The 17124-nt window shown below is 42.8% G+C and overlaps 1 protein-coding gene across 2 annotated transcripts in view; it reads right to left on the bottom strand.

The window, feature by feature from the left end:
• UNC50 (unc-50 inner nuclear membrane RNA binding protein) overlaps window positions 1–17124 on the bottom strand; it is a 272685-nt gene that overhangs the window by 29825 nt on the left and 225736 nt on the right. For both annotated transcript variants that reach the window (XM_044072188.1, XM_044072187.1), the window contains exon 5: window positions 5979–6077. In XM_044072188.1, the coding sequence (XP_043928123.1) occupies window positions 5979–6077 (99 nt within the window). The remainder of the gene's footprint in view (window positions 1–5978; window positions 6078–17124) is intronic.

Genomic DNA, 17124 nt, shown 5'->3' with positions numbered 1-17124 from the left:
GTATAATTTGGAAAAAAAACTGGGAGATCAATAGATTGATTTAAGTTCGTCTGCGATGCCACTTTGGGTAAGAAAGACGGATTAGTCCTTAGAGAAACTCTGTCTTTGTGGAATATTAAGTAGGGAGGACGAATGCAGAGGGCATGAAGCTCAGATACTCTCCTAGCAGAAGTAATGGTGACTAGGAAGAGTGTCTTCCAGGAAAGAAATTTCAATGAACAGGAAGCCGCAGGTTCAAAGGGGGGAAGAATCAAGGATGTTAAGACTAAATTTAGATCCCACTGTAGTGGAGGGTCTCTAATCGGAGGCTTAAGTAAAAATACACTTCTAAGGAATGCCTTGCAAAGCTTATGGGACATGATATTGTGGTCCGACAAGCCTATATGAAAATTTGAAATGGCTGCCAACTGAACTTTTACTGTGGAGGAAGAAGATCCTGAGTGAAAAATTTCAGCTAGGAAGTCCAAGACCGAATGAATCGGAGCAGTAAAGGGATCTATATTCCTAGCTTTTGCCCAGAAGGACAAACGTTGCCATTTACTAATGTAAATCCTTCTGGTGCAAGATTTAAGGGAAGCTACTATGATATCCCAGACGGGATTAGAAATCATAGGAAGCCTGGCTAGGGACGGAAGTGGAGCAACCAAGCAGTGAGGTTGAAAGAAGGTATGGATTGGTGCAGCTGCTCAGACTGGTGGGTCAGAAGATCTGGAACCGGGTTCAGATGCCATGGCTGTACCAAAAGATAACGATGCAGGAATGGAAACCATATCTGTCAAGGCCAATAAGGGGCAATGAGAATCATCTTGGCTCTCAAGGCGGCTGTTTTCTGAATTATTTGTGGTATTAGAGGAAAAGGTGGAAAAGCATAGAGAAGTCGCCGGGGCCAATCTTGGATTAGAGCGTCTCTGGGGGGATGGCCTGGAAGGGGAAAGAGGGAGAAGAAGTCGGGGCATTTGCTGTTTTGAGGCATAGCAAAAAGATCGCAGCAAGGAAGGCCCCACTTATGAAAAATCTCTTCCGTCACAGATTGTTTGAGAGACCACTCGTGAGGCATGAGAATAGCTCTGCTCAACCTCTCCGCTATGATGTTGGACTTCCCGGGGATATGCGTTGCTATCAGAAACCGTTGAGAAGAGATTGCCCACTGCCAAAGTCTGAGTGCCTCTCGACACAGGGAATAGGACTTGGTTCCGCCCTGCTTGTTGATATACCACACTACGGACATATTGTCTGTTTGGATTGCAATAGTCCCCAGAGGAAGAGAGTCGTGGAGGGCTTGCAACGTTAAAAGCACTGCTCTCATCTCCAGGACATTTATATGCAGGTGGCATTCGAAAGGTTGCCAAGTGCCATGGACCATCCTGCCCTGATAATGCCCCCCCCCACCCGATCAGGGAGGCGTCCGATGTAACCGTGGTGACCGGGGCGGGAGGAACAAAGGATCGGCCTTGATGGACTTGAAGGGACAATATCCACCAGGACAGATGCCTTTTGCAAGTTGGAGTTATCATGATCCTGTGATGCATACGGAGTCGTTGAAAAGACCATTGGGTGAAAAGCATCCACTGTAGGAGACGCATGTAAAATCGGGCAAGGGGAAGAAGTGTTATGGCGGCCGCCATAAGACCCAATACTTTCAGGGCATACCTGGCCTGAATTTTGTCGCTCTGAAGAAGAACATGGATGTGATTTTGAATATCTAAGATCCTTTGATCTGTTAACTTTGCTGAAAGTTGTACGGTGTCCAAATTGGCGCCTATAAATGTAATAGATTGACAAGGCGACAAGGCAGATTTTTCGAAATTTATAGAGATTCCTAGCCCTCTGCAAATGTGAATGGTGTAATCTCTGGCTTGGAGAAGTTGATGCCTGGTGGTGGCAGTGAGGAGCCAGTCGTCTAGATATGGAAACACCTGGAATCCTTGACGTCTCAGGTGAGCCGTAACCGCTGCCATACATTTGGTGAACACTCTGGGGGCTGTAGTGAGCCCAAAGGGCAGGGCTCTGAATTGGTAGTGACTGGCCCCCAGCCGAAAACGGAGAAACCTTCTGGAGCGCCTGTGAATTTTGATGTGATAGTACGCACCCTGAAGGTCCACCGAGCACATCCAATTGTCCTTGCCCAGAAAGGGTAGAATGGACTGTAGCGTGACCATCTGGAATCTTGTTCTCTTTACAAACTTGGTTAGTTTGCTGAGATCTAATATTGGTCTCCAGTCCCCTGTCTTTTTTGGTACTAAAAAGAACCTTGAGTAGATTCCGGATCCTATTTGGTCTGCTGGGACTGGCTGAATGGCTCTTTTTGCTAGCAGTTTTGATATCTCTGGTACTGCTAGTTCCCTTACACCGGGTGGAACGTCTGGAAGGGTTCCCTTTTGCTGAATTGGGGTTTGGATAAAGGGAATTTTGTAACCCTCGGATATGATCGACTGTACCCATTTGTCTTGAGTAAGGGAAAGCCAGGCTTTTGGGTACAGTGATAATCTTCCCCCGACTGCCTCCGAAGGTGGACAATCAGGCAACATCTCAGGGATGCTGGAAGGGTTTGTCAGAGAGAGGCTCCCTGCTACCCTGATTCTGCGGACCCCCTCTGCCCCTAGGGCGGCGTCTATTGTTGTTACCCCCTCTGCCTCTGGGGGTAAACTGACCTCGTACATCAGGCGTGACTCCTTGAGATTTGCAGAACCACATTTTCCCCTACCTTCTGACCCTTTGGGTAGGGTCTTGAAGGGGTGGAGAAACGGACTCCTACGGCAGAAAGAGTCTTGCCATCTTGTTCACATCTGGTCAAGGTGTCTTTCACTTAAGGTCCGAACAAGGTCGAACCATCAAAAGGAGAATTTGTGAAGGACGCCTTGAAGGGGTCTGCAAAATTACAAAGCCGCATCCAGGCTTGACGCCTTAATGCCACTCCTGTGCCTGCGGCCCTACTCGCTCCATCGGCTGCATATTAAATAAGCCGCATGGAGGAGTTAACAATAGAGTTTAGGGTTCCTAGCTGTGAGTTAATTTTATCCTGGGACCCAGCAGCTGACGGATGCTGTAAAACGTCTCCCAACTCTTTGAGAACATCTCTCTGAAGGCGGGTGAAGTGACACAAATAGTTCAGCGACCGCATGGCAAAGGTCGCTGAAGAAAACATCCGCTTACCGTACCTATCCATAGTCCTGGAATCCTTGTTAGGAGGATGGATAGGTACTGAAGGATCAGCTAGTTCCTTCTTGGTGGCTGCAGCCACCACCATTGCATTAACCGGGACACCTTTTGTCAAAAATTGCCTATCAGGTGGGGCCGTAATGAATTTAGAAGGCCTCCGAGGAGTGGGTTCCTCCGAATCAGGGGCCATCCACACCTTCCAAGCCACCACGTCCATAAGAGGGTCGAAAGGCGGAGACACCCAGGAGGTGAAGGGACGAGAACCAAACACCTCCAGGTATACCGACTCGTCCTTGGAAGGATTAAGGGAAGGCCAGTTCCCCCTCTGCTTAAGGATTTCAAGGATGTCTGAGAAAGAGACATCCTCAGAGGGGGACCTTGGGGATCCCTCCGACACATCCAAGTCGGTATCGGATGTAATAGACTCGGGGGAGTCTAGATGTTTCCTCTTACATGTCCTCTTACGCGGAGGCTCACCTGACGGGTCAGGAGAAGCCTCAGAAGAGGAAGATATTCCCAGTGGGGAAACCTGAGGCATTGAATCTCTGGGCCTGGGAGCAAGAGAGTGGGAAGAGACGTCAGCAGGCACTGTAGTGGGAGGAGCTAATGGAACTGACCGTTGACTACGCCTTGGGGCTAGCACACTCCTCATCACCTCGAAGGCTCCCCCAGCAGAGAGGCCAGAGGGCTCCTGCTCCGAAGAGATAGGAACCCCAGGCCGCCCCGACAGGGACGGCTCCGAGGCCGATGTCGGGGATGAGCTCACCAGCGCCGAAGCTCCGAGAGGGAGAATGGGGTCGGACAAGGGTCCGATGCCACTTGCCCCCTCGGAGCCGGCGAGAGAGACCAGACACCCGGATTCCTCCAATGAAGGCATCAAGGAGGAGATCGGAGCAGAGGACGACTGAGCCGAAGGGGGAGGTATCGGCTTCGACGCCACAATGGTCACGGCTCCGATCTCTGTAGGAGAGTCGAAGGAGGAATAATAGGTGGGGGTGTAATAGCTACCGTCTGATGAGACGGGCTATGGAGCATTTGGGCCAATGCCTGAGACTTTAATAGCCTACTCACCACTCTCTCAAGGTTTTGGTCAGAAAGCCTGGACGACCGAGAAGACTGGCTCCGATGTCTCCGATGGCTCCGCTCCGAGAGTAGGGGTGATCTCGGAGCCGAATCGATAGATTCCAACGAAGAGGATCTTGACCTCTTTCTGGAGGTGAGTGGAGCCGAAGGAGCAGACAGTGAGTGCATAGATTTAGCGGTATCGGCGCCGGATGGAGCCGATACTGGTAGCTGTGACACAGAAGGATCGGCTACGGCCGGAGCCGATCTCGTCACAGAAGGCGAGCCAGTAGCCGATGGTTTGGGACTCAGAGCCGACGGCTTTGCTGGCTTAGAGGGCTTCCCCGGAGCAGACTTAGTCGGGGAGCTCTCAGGCTTTAATAAGCCTCTGAGAATTAGTTTATTTCTGCGCTCCTGCAGGACTCTTGGGCTGAATGCGTGGCACACAGAACAAGAGTCCTGCAGGTGCAGAGGTCCCAGGCAGTAAACACAAGAAGTGTGACCGTCTCTCAGAGACATTTTCTGACAGCACGAGTCACACTTCTTGAAGCCTGAGACCTTTGTGTCCTTCGACATAACAGTGTCGAGGGAGCACCAAATAAAAAAACACACACAAACACCCAATTCAACTATAAAAAATTAAACAGGGATACTAACACACCCAAACACTACACAGAATCCCTGACAAGAAATAGGAAAGGGACAGGCTTAAGGTCTAACCTAGGGGAAGGGATAAATAACTGTGGATAAGGGGAACCACTAACGGGGAATAGGGTTTAAAATTTAACCGCTACCAGTTAACACAACAAAAGGAGTGGACTAAGACAAAAAGGGAGTGACTAAAAGTCTGAAAAATTGAAACTTACCAAGAGCCGGTAAAAAATGCACCTCGCAAGCGAAAGCGGCAAACGAGATCTGGGTAGTTATCGCCTAGCATCATGGGATATAGGGTTGCCTCGAGCCAGTAAAATTAGCTCTCGAGCTTTAGTAAGTGGCTGAGTCGGAGCTGAAGATCGGCTCCGAACCCATCCAGCAAGAATGAAGGTGAGATTGACAACTTAACATTATGCTACTACACTAACTCTACAGATAACCACTAGGTGGGAAAGCCTGTTAACAACTAACCCCCATCTCTTACCCTAAAATCCTAGCCTAAAATAATTTAACTACAAAGTAACACCAACACTATACCACTACACTCACTAACGACCAAAAAAAAAAACACAAAACAGGGCAGAGTTTCTAGAAAAAGCCAAAGTTAAGCCCTAGAAAAGGATACATCTTGGCAGAACAGTCAACCACACTGCTCTGCTATCCAGGAATAGCAGCAAATGAGATCTGGGGTAGTCCTAAGAAGCAAATGAATACGGGTAGAGGAGGCAGAACTTTATGAGCTGAAGTCTATGGTATGTAGCTGGTCTTGGATCAGATAATCCACAGGTTGAATTGAATCATCAGATCTATTGATTTTTCTGCTTAAATATAATTTTTCTCATACACCTTGAAGTGTGGAAGAGCTACTCATTGTTCTACAGGCTTAGTCAACTTTTTTTTCAGGGGATCCCTTGGGAACCACCTGTCAAACATTTAAGCCCCCTTCTTGCATCTCAAATTCTGAGCCACAAAGTTGTATGAAATGCAACATAGCAAAATAAAAAACTTGCATTCAGTCATTAACTATAATACTTACTGATCCCAGTAACAAAAAATATATACATATAATTTTGTATCACTTATTAGATTTACATATTACTTACCACTATATCCAAGAAAGGTTATGTAAACATAATAGCCAATGCCAACTAGCCAGAAAGTATTCCCAATCAAGGAGCTAATGAACCAGTCTTTGAGGATCTCTGTAACACAGGAGAAAGTCAGCATGATTACTTTTTTCGGTACTGTTCAAAGTATACACAGCAATTCTAATATTTTCTATTGTGCAGTTACCAATTAGCTCTAAATACTAACATTATTACCATGATTATCTGCTGCTTTAAGTACACTAGTTATGAAAGTTTTCAAACGCAAATAGACTGTCCACAGATTATCATTACTAAAAAGGACCACATAATTGGCCCATTAATCCTCTTCCTGTGACACCAATTTTGACACGGTCTCTTGCTCCACAATATTACAACAGTCACTTACACATTAGAATTCGCTCATTCACCATTCTACTATTCATGTGGCATCTGTATATTATTCCCCATGTTTACATAAACTTTCTTCACAAACTCCACTTTCCTTGCACTTTCCAAAAATGCTGGTTGACTGTAAACAGTTTCTTTCACCCTCTTTACACATACCCTACAGAAAATGTCAGCAATGCAGTGCAAATGTGATAAACACTTGGAAGCAAGATCAAAATGGGTGACTGATACAATTTGCCAAAAAAAGACAAACTGTATTTTTAAGAGAAGTTCTCTTACTCTGGGGTACAATAATTTCAAGAGCTGTTTAATAAAAGTAGCAGGGTTGTGGGGGTTACTCTGTCACCACACCTGGGAGAGGTTTTTTCCCTAACCACAAAAAGTGTATTACCTCACTTCTAATTTCATTGTTGGTATGACTTGAAGTATAATTTTTTTATTACACTTAAGTGTATACATATATGCACATGCATGTATGTGTACCTATGTGCATGTGTTCATGGTTGTGTACGTGTACCTATATGTATGTATGTGTGTGTGTGTGTGAGAACTAATATATATATTTTTTATATGCATGTGTATTACTGTGCCACAACACAGGTTAAACTATGAGAAATATATGACTTTTTTAGTTTTCTGATATGAAAATGCTGTTTTCTGATGTAATCTACTGTTTGAATGGATGTCTTGCTTTTAAATTGCAAGACTGGGAGGGTACACTTACTGTTAAGGCACAGCAGAACAGACATCAGTTGAGTGAAAATGCTAGAGTCATTTTAAAAGGGCTGCAGTCCTACAAGTCAGATGCTGACACCTCAGTGCAGATAGAAGATTCATGCTGAGAGAGAGAACTGTTTGGAATAGATACTTGGCACTCACTACAGAGGAAGAATTTTCTGGAAGATACAGCTGCCTTTTGAAACAAGAGAGCTCAGATTCATCCTTCCAGACACAAATGAGCTACAGCTCAGCTTTTAAGGTGCTCAGTGCTGAAGGAACATTATCACCATTAAGTGACTCAAGGTGACAAAAGCAGAGAAAGGGGGTGCACTGTACATTTAGCATCCTGATTTTTAATGGAGTCTAAAATAAAATCACTAGATACTACAGAAAGGTAGTATTGAAGCAGACAGTATACATTCGTTTGCAAGGTACTAAGCATTTTTTTCCAAAGTCACATTCTTGAGAATATTTATTTATTCAATTACACTTCGTGCAAGGTTAATCCTTTGTTGATCAGGTTAGTCTTCTTGGACAATGCTCATTTTCAGAGGGGACCCAGGTTGTAGCAGTAAAATAAAAAAAATGCAGCAATAAAAATTAACTTCTTTTTTTGGCATTAACAGACTAGAAATTAATATAAGAGCAATATATATGTGCATTGCAACTAGACAAAGAGAGAGAGAAGCAGAGACAGAATTTGTAAGCGACGGCTAAGCAAGAGATGACACAGACAGTTAATAGGTGATTACTAGGCTAATGATACAACAGCCTCAACAAGCCTAGCAAATAATACCCAGCATATGACAATATTATCCCACACATATGGGATGGGGTAGTTTTAGGGTAGTGAGTCTTTGGGTGTTGGAGCCCTGACTCATTTTACAGACTGCCTCTGTCCATAAGGGACATGGGAAGTACCCCAGCAGTGAATTTACAGTTCCTCATCCATTCATCAAAATTCTTTTTGAAGAGAATGAGGGATTCATTTTGTTTTACGAAGATGGTAAGTTTATTACATAGATGAGGTAACTTTTAGGATGTGAATCTGTTTCTCCAGCAAATTCTGTTAGAGTCCCAAATAAGGTTCAGGTCCATGGAATGCATTATCTTTGTATAATTTTTCTTGCAAATAAGTAACATTTTCATCAGGGCTGCATCAGAGGATGCCTTGTAGGTCAGGCATAAGTACTTTCTTAATAACTGATATGAGATGGAGTAAAGGGATAGGGCCTTTAGTTGGTCTGCATAAGACATGTGTCTTATGCTTTACATTATTTTTAGTGAGAAACCTCTGGGGCTGCTATGTGCCTGATTAGGCACATACAGAAGGAAGCACTGTACTTGACTATGGGCCTGAAGAGGGCCGAGTACAATGGCACTACGACTCCCTTTGATCTTGATGCCATATGCCTTTACTTATAAGTTGAGCCACACAGAAGGATTGCCTTACCATTGTAACTACCTGGTGGTCAAAGTTTAGGTTACTATCTATCTGTGTTCCTAAGTCCCTCACCACTGGGTCTACTTTTACGGGTGTGCTATCAATTTTATAATTTGCAGGGATATTGGATTTACTGAAGGGTATGATTATGCATTTTTTAGCATTTAGTCGCAGACCATGGTTTTGGCACCAATTGTTTGTATTTTTGAGCCTTTTTGTAGGATGTCAACATCATTTGTAGATTCAATGATTGCTCCCGGCTTACAGTCTTCAGTGAACTTGGTGAACCAGATGCTCTCAACACTGGCCTTCACTTTAGAGAAGTATATACCAAACAGAAGGGATCCTAACACTGAGCCCTGTGGGACACTGCCCATAACAGTTTTCTTATCAGAAGTGGATTAACCTATCTGGACAACATGTGTCCTGTCAGTGATCCAGCTGGCTATCCATCTGATGATGTAGGGGTTTATGCCTAACACAGAAAGTTTATCTATGATCCCTGAGTGGAGGATTGTGTTGAAAGCTTTGTCCAAGTCTAGATTAGAGGTGTGTACCATTTTACCCTTATCCATGGCCCTGGTGTCCTTCTTGAAGTAGTCCAAAAGATTAAACAGGCAAAATCTTCCCTTGACACAGCCAAAAGAGTTCCTATGTCATTATCGATCAGGTCCATTATAATTCTCTCCACGGCATTACAAATAAGACTGGTCAGGCTTATAGGTCTGCAGTTCCCTGGGTCAGATGATAGGCCCCCCTTGTGCAGAAGGATAACTGTTGCAGTCCTCTGGTACAAAGCCCATTTGGAGGTTGTGGTTAAAGGGTTTCTAGTGGCTCTGACAGGCTCTGTTTTAAGCTATTTAAGAAGCACCCTGGAATGTTGTCGGGACCCATGGAGGCTGTGTTTCTGGCTTTAGTGAGCGCAGTAAGGACATGTTTTCTCATAATGACTAGTAGGAGGATGGTTGCGGGTATTTCTTTGGGCGTGGTAGGAGGTAATGGGGGAGAAGTTTGAAATGAAGTTGTCAGCCAGCAGGTTTGCTACAGTTTCAGGCTGGGTGGAAGTGCTGTCATTCATGATTAACTTGGTACATTGCTGAGCTTTTCCCTTGAGGTTACGAACATAATTAAAAAAGCCTTATGGTTATCTTTCACCTGGGAGGCTATCTTTGCCTCATAGTTTGCTTTAGCAGGTTTGACCAACTCCCTAATTTGTTTCTTTATTTAGTTATTTTATTTATTTATTGCATTTGTTTACTGGGAAAGTCCACTGGGCCTGAGAAGAGCCCATTTTCAGTGGAGGCCTGGGGAGAAAAGCTCCACATATAGTTACATACACATAAAGTATTAACACAATGAATACAGTGTATAATGTAGTAGTATTGCATACATTAAATCATATTTATACAGAAAATGTTAGAATAACATAAAAATCATTGGTGAACTGGAGGAGAGTTATTGTAACTTAGCTTAGGTGCGTATGAAATTTAAAAAAGTGTATGAGTAAGTGAGATGTTAGTAGACAGATAGTTGAGCATAGGATGGAGGAAAAGAGAGAGTGAGGCAGAAGGTTAAAGTGGGGATAGCAGGGCTAAAGTGACAGCAGAAAGAGTAGATCTGAAAAGGAGAATGGGGGGTGGGCTACTTATTGAGTGTGAAAGAATAAGTATTCTGGGAAAGGTTAGGTTTCAGGGTAGTCTGTTGGTGTGCAGGTGCACATCCACTGTGTGGAGAGATGCAGTTTATGAGATTTTTTAAAACTGGTACGATTGCTGACAGCTCTGAGAGAGGCTGGGAGACTGTTCCATAATTTGGAGACAGCATAAGAGTAAAGCATTTGTCTGGCTGAGAGCTTTGGTATATCAATGTTCAGCAATATTTTATTTTCTGATCTTAAGAGTCGTTTTGGTTGGTAATGTACACAGAATGTGGGAGAGAGCTGGGCAGGTTGCTGGACTGTAGATAAGTTTATGGGTAATAATTATTTGTGAATAAGTGAGTTGATTAGGGAACTCAAGCCAGTTTAGTTGGTGTAGTGAGGAGCAGTGGTGGGTGGAGTATTTTGCATTTGTGGCAATTTTGTTACACGAGTTGAGTTTTAGTTTTAGGGAGGACTGGATATTGGTGAAGATGGGGGCTCCATATAAAGAGTTAGAAGTAGGAAAGATAAAGCAAGGGACTTTTCTACCGAGTTGCAGAGGAAGTAGTTGTGCCTGTAAAGGACTCCCAATTTTTGATGGGTTTTTTTTGATGTTACTGTGGATATGGAGGTCAAAGGTTAAGTTATCATCAATGACAACACCGAGCAATTTGGTACCAGGAATGACATCTATAATAGTACTGTTTTGTGACTGGATAATGAATTCAGACTTGTTGAACTGGCTGGATTTTTGGGGGGCAAATATTAGGGGTTTCGTTTTATTGGGATTAAGTGCGAGATGGTTTTGTGACATCCAGGATTTAGTTGTGGTGAATGCTTTTTGGGTAAGTTGTTGTAGTACAGAGGCAGATTTAGAGGAGCAGATTATTGTGGAGTCATCTATCTGCGTATTGGATGATCATATTGTGGGTGAGAGAATTGTGGAAGTCATTAAAGAATATACTGAAAAGAAGGGGACCCAGTATTGAACCCTGCGGTACTCCAGTATTGGTACTGATAAAATAGGAGGAGGAGTGCTGCCAGATACAAGATTGTTGCCTATTGTCGAGATAGTACTGGAACCACTGAAGGGTGGGAGGAGAGATGCCAATGTTGGAGAGTTTAGTGAGTAGAAGGGTGTGGGAGATTGTATTGAATGCTTCTGATAGATCAAGAAACAGTGCAGAGACTATGGATCCTTCATACCAAGCTCTGTTTACTGTGTCTAGAAAATAAATGAGGGCTGTGTAGGTGCTGTGTCCTGGCCTAAAGCCATGCTGAGTGGAGGAAAGGAGATGATGTTTAGTTAGATGGTTGAGGAGCTGAATGTGAATGCAATTTTCAAGTATTTTAGATACGGGGGAAAGTATGACAATAGGTCGGAAGTTTGAGATGTCAGAGTTATGTCCTCATTTGTATTGTGTGAGAACATCAGCATTTTTCCAGATGTCTGGAATGAATGATTCCTGAACGGACCTACTGATAAGAATGCTGATGGGGTATGCTATGAAAGAGGCTGATAGTTGTAAGTATTCTGCGGGTAGGTTATCTGGGGCATTGGTGCATGGTTTGGGTTTCTGAAGAAGCTTTACAATAGTAGCAGTAGGTATGGGAGAGAGTGTGAAAGAGGGTATTGTGTTAGATGGAGTTTGTGTGAATGGAGAGTTGAATGGATCTGTGGTGATGGGTGGGAAAGTGGTAGTAAGTTTAGCAATGGTGTCTATGAAATAAGAGTTGAAGAGTGAGGCTAATTCAGTGCAAGTATTTTCAGGGTTTGGGCAAGGATTATGGTTAGTTCCTGGATGTAGTAGGCAGTTGATTGCTCCCCAAAATTTATTGGGGTTATGTATATGTTGGTTTGGAGAGTATGGAAGTATTCTTTTTTGTTTTTAAATACTGATCATTTGGCTTGGCTGCCAAGTTGTTTGTATTTTTGGAGATTGGAAGGGGTTTTGTTTTTTAACCAGACATTCCAGGCTTTGACCCTGGAAGACATGATTGGTTTTGTGGATTTGGTAATCCATTTAGCACATTTAGCCTTGACTCTTTTTAGGAGGAGAGAGGCAAGCCTATTTAGGACACTGAGAAAAGTGGAACTGAAGAAATCCACGGCTTCGTTAAGTGGGAGAACTTTTAATGGGTTCCAGTTAGTATTATGTAAGATGTCATTAAAGGTACTTGGACAGAAATGGGATAAATCTCAACTATGTCTATATTGGTGTATATTTGGTAAAGAGGAGGTTTTGCGAAATTATGTATGCTGGAGAGTGGTCACTGACACTATCTGGGAGAATACCGGAGGTGGCAATCTTGCTAGGGTCAGAAACCATGACCCAGTCCAGAGTCCAGGATAGAGCCTTTGATGTTCTGTTTATCAGGTCTAGTAATGTCTGAGATTAGTTGAGTGTAGGTATGAAGGTTAATATTAGGGGAAGAGTTGTTCGTAGAGGCGTCTAACCAATTACTATTAACATTGCCAAGGATGATTGTTTCATTTTCTATGCTGTCGGTAGTCCATGCAAGAACATCTTGAAGAATGGGAATACTGTTACATGGAGGAATATATACAAGACTATGATACAGATACTTTTATTGTCATTTAGCTTAAGAAAGGTAATAAGTAGCTCTGTGGTAGACAAAGGGGGGATGGACTTTGAGTATGGGATTACTGTGAAAGTACTAGGATAAAGTAAGGCAATGCTCTCCACCTGCTAGCCAGGCTTGTAGAAGGGGAATTCTATTTTTTATGCTTTGTATGTTGATGGTGGTGAAGTTCAGGGATTTTGAGGTGTTAGTGGCATTCAGAGAGGCATTGTGAGAGGGAGGAGAGGGGCCAGGGTTGGGGTGTATATCACCAAGTAGGATTAGGCTAGAATGAGTGGGAGTAGTGTAGGAACGGTATTTCTTGTTTCTAAACTAGTTGTGGTTGAGATTATATGGAGGAGTGTGTTGAGGAGAGAGAATAATTAGTTTTTTTCTGTAAAATTAAATCTGTGGCATACAGACTAGAGCAGATTGCAGATTGGTGAGTGTCCTTTTGCACTTATTCATTGTTTTTTTTCTTGGTTTTCGACAGGATTTTTTCCTTTTGTTGAATAGCCTATTTAAGCTAGGGGTCCACCAGGCTGGTTTATTTTTGCCAGTAATTATAGGTTGACTTGGACAGATACTGCCTCCTCTATACAGCTATGTATGTAGTTGTACAGTGCTTTTGTGTACAGCTCTCAGCAGGCTTCAGTGTAATCCAGGTTCAGAGGGGCTTGGAAGTTTAATAAGCTGTCACTTAGTTTGAGGTAAACTGGCCTTAGAAAGTTCTTAACAGGTTTGGAGTTTGATGGGGGTTCTGGGTTAGTTTTAATACTAAAGGATATCATTTTGTGGTCAGATCTTACCAGGGAGGAGTTAACGCTGGGGAGTTGGCAAGTTGCCCTCATGTTTGTGAATGTTAGGTCTAAGATATTTGTACCTCTAGTTGGGCAGCTAACTAGTTGCTCCAGGGTGTTTGCACTGATAAAGTCCAAAAACCTCTGAGCCAGTGAATTATGGGTCGTATAAGTCTCTCAGTTTATGGAGAGGTAGTTGATGTCACTCATAAGTATGGTGTTAGGCTGAATGTTGAGATTCCAGTGGGTTTAGGTAGGAGGTGTGGTTTTCCAGACTCATGTTAGAGGGATGTGTGGCTAGCAAGGATATGATAGTGGGTCACACCTATGGTTAATTAGGCATAGAACTGCTCAGGTGAATCATGTTGTTGGACCAGTCTAGGAGTGTACTTATCCTTTATTAGCACGGAGACACCTCCTCCCTTTGTTTTATCCTGAGCTGAGGGGGACTGAAAAGTATGAAAGGCATTGCAGCCTTTGATAGTCGGGGTGGTTTCTATGGTTCTGAATCATACTTCTGTCACTGCACATATGTCTACATTCTCCAGGGTGAGGGGAGCTTCCAGGGAGTGCAGTTTTTTATTTAAACTCCTAGCATTGAGCAACAATGCCTTTAGGAAGTCGTGAGTGTTTTTTACGTTGGAGGACTTAACAAATTGTCACTATGGGGATAGAAAAAGTGTTTGCCAGTATCCAAAAGACAAGTGATAACAATTGATAACCATCCCTGGCAAAGTATCATGATTTGTTAAGTCTCCCCAGGCTGACAGATATTGGATTTCCTTGTTGTAACACCAGAAACTAAGCAAAATGTTGGAAGTCGATCATTTTTTGCTGGTACTCTGGTATCAACATCATAGGTGTAGGTAGAATGCTTCTCAATGTTAGATTCATACCTGCCCGGGACTCATATTCAGAGAGTTTCATCATGTCTCTCTTCATTTAGTCCAGTGAGGTATGTCTTAGGTCATTCACACCCACATGGACTATGATCATTTCATACTGGTACTTGGTACTTGCAGTTTAAAGATCCAAGTGCATGCATGATCTGGCTAATCCTGGCTCCAAACAGACAGCTCACTGTGATCTCCTCCTGTTTAGTCTGTTAAGAGTGAGATCTGTACGTCATACAATGGAATCCCCGATAACCAGAATGTTTGTCTGTGTGGTGTGTTGCCTCATGGGCTTGGAAGCAGGGCTACTAGGATTTTCAAAGTTGTGTGTGTTGTGAGGTGCTGCCTTTTTTGTGTGCGCGCAGGGCCATGAAATTTAGCTTGTATGCTTTCAGAAAACATTAAATGTTATCCCTAAGAAAGAGTGCAGTGGCTATCTTTAAATAAAGCTACACTGTAAACTGTTCTATTAACTGCATAAAGTATTAAGGCTGCTAGAGAGGTTGTTACCTCTTATTAAGTTTCCATAATTTCAGTGAAGTGATTGCCATCATACCTATAAATTTTGCATTTCCCTCAGCAAAGAATACTCAGAATTCTCCAGATTAACTACTTTGTACCTGCAAAAAAATTGTCTCCATGGAAATGTACTCAGCAATGAGTCTCTGTAAATTTCACTCAGAAATAAATGCACAGCTGCCCAAACTGCAGACATCTCCACTCCACTGAACATTTGCCAGTGGAAAACAAACAAGCTAATATCTCTGCAGCTGTTAAGAAGCTTAGCATTTTCAAGGCTTTCATTTTGTTTCATTTTAAAGCCTATATACAAAAACGCCCTTTTACAGTTTAAGACAGAGGCAGCAATCTAGACATTGATACTTACAAAACAGAAAATATCCTAACTCTACCTATCTGTGCACTTTTACACCCCACCCCCACCAGCCCAAGATCACAGCATATGAACATTAAACTTGCTTTTGTCTGGTCTTTTTTTGTTTTTTCTTGTTATACTGTAAAACCTATATTTCTTACAAATAAAACATACTTTTTTATTTTATTATCTTTAACATGTAAAACAGTGACTGAAAAGACTTCCCCACACATTTAAAATCACAACACAACACTACTGTATATAACATGCATCTTACAAAATGAAAAGTTTTATACAAATACTAATAAGAGCAAAAACTGTTTTACTTGCAGTCTCCCTACTTTAGGGTCTTTCTAAACATTAATGATACAAAGTGGGGAATATGTTTTATAATCCACCTACAAGTTTAACAATGTTAATAACTCATAAGTTATCATTCCCCTGTACTCATCACTCATCAGACCGATGATGGAGTATAACTCCCCATTTGGAATGTATCTGACCCGACACCTGCAGCAATTGGAAAGGCCCCAAAAGTTCCTCACCAAAAGGATAAAGGGTCTCAAAAATATGTCCTATGCTGCCCAACTGAAGGAGCTCCAGCTCTACTCAGTCGCTTACTGCCTGCTCAGAGGTGATCTGTGCCTGACATACAAGGCCATGTCCAACCTGGAATTAATGAACATGCTTCACCTCAAAAAATCTAAATCCATCCGATCTACAAGAGCACGAGACTTGAACATTGACACGGTCATAAATAGGACGTGCTGGAGGGACAGATTCATCACCCAGAGACTCCCTATGCTGTGGAACAAAATCCCGGTACATGTGAGGCAGAGCACCTCGCTGGCTTTGTTCAAGAGAAATCTTGACCAATGGATGGGAGATCGCAGGTATACCCCAGGGATCACCTCAGTGTCACTGCTTGACAGAGGCACAGCTAAATAATGGGTATAGTATCCTTCAAACTAAAGGGGTGGCGAAAGTCACAAAACTCTGGGCTAGGCTTATAAATGCCCTAGGGCAGATAGCCTAGTATGAACCTATGAACCTATGAACAGTCTAGCTTTTTTTCAGCCAATTTTTCTTGCAAAACAGTATTTTTCAAATGTGATAAGATGCTTTATAGTTTTCCATTTATTCAGAGTTGCTGGTCTTCTTCCTGTTCATCATCTCCCCACAACAGACTCTAGTCCAAAGTACTGCTGATTCTTCTAGTTAAGTCTTGTGCTTTTTTCTCTCTCGCCAGCATTTTCTTTTGGAACAATGGAAAAGGTTTCATTGGTAAAGTTTCCCAATGAAACTTACTATCAGAAGAATGAGAAGCCATTCCCTTCCACTTGCTGACTCACTTTTATTGGATAAACTTTATTTCTTACTTGGCCTATTCTGTGTCAAAAAGAAAAAGACCACTCTGATCCTCCAGAAGAAAATGTCTGAAGACAACTGGATACAACAGCTTGAATCTCACACCTGCCTCTCTACATTCCCTAACTGCTGCAATAAATTTGCTTCTCTTCTGTCTGGTGTACAGTGAATAATCATTTTCTAAAAACACTGTCTTCAGTTTTTAGTACTTTGCCCTTCTGCTACAATTTTGTCAGAATAAACTCCTTCTGCTGGCATAACTGCTTTGTTACTGATATAGGTCTTAGCTGCTTTCTCATGACCAGGTTTGGAGCATACACTTGATGTGCCCTTTCGATTAACAAATTCTGCAGTGGAACACCAATCCAGTCATTTATTTGCACTTTCATAAAATGAATACAGTCTGTTCTTTACAATTTCCCTGGTAATGCA

This window comes from Protopterus annectens, chromosome 5.part0, assembly GCF_019279795.1.
Source record: "Protopterus annectens isolate FY-2018-M chromosome 5.part0, PAN1.0, whole genome shotgun sequence".
Classification (NCBI taxonomy): Eukaryota; Metazoa; Chordata; order Ceratodontiformes; family Protopteridae; genus Protopterus; species Protopterus annectens.
This window is presented reverse-complemented; position numbering and strand designations above follow the sequence as displayed.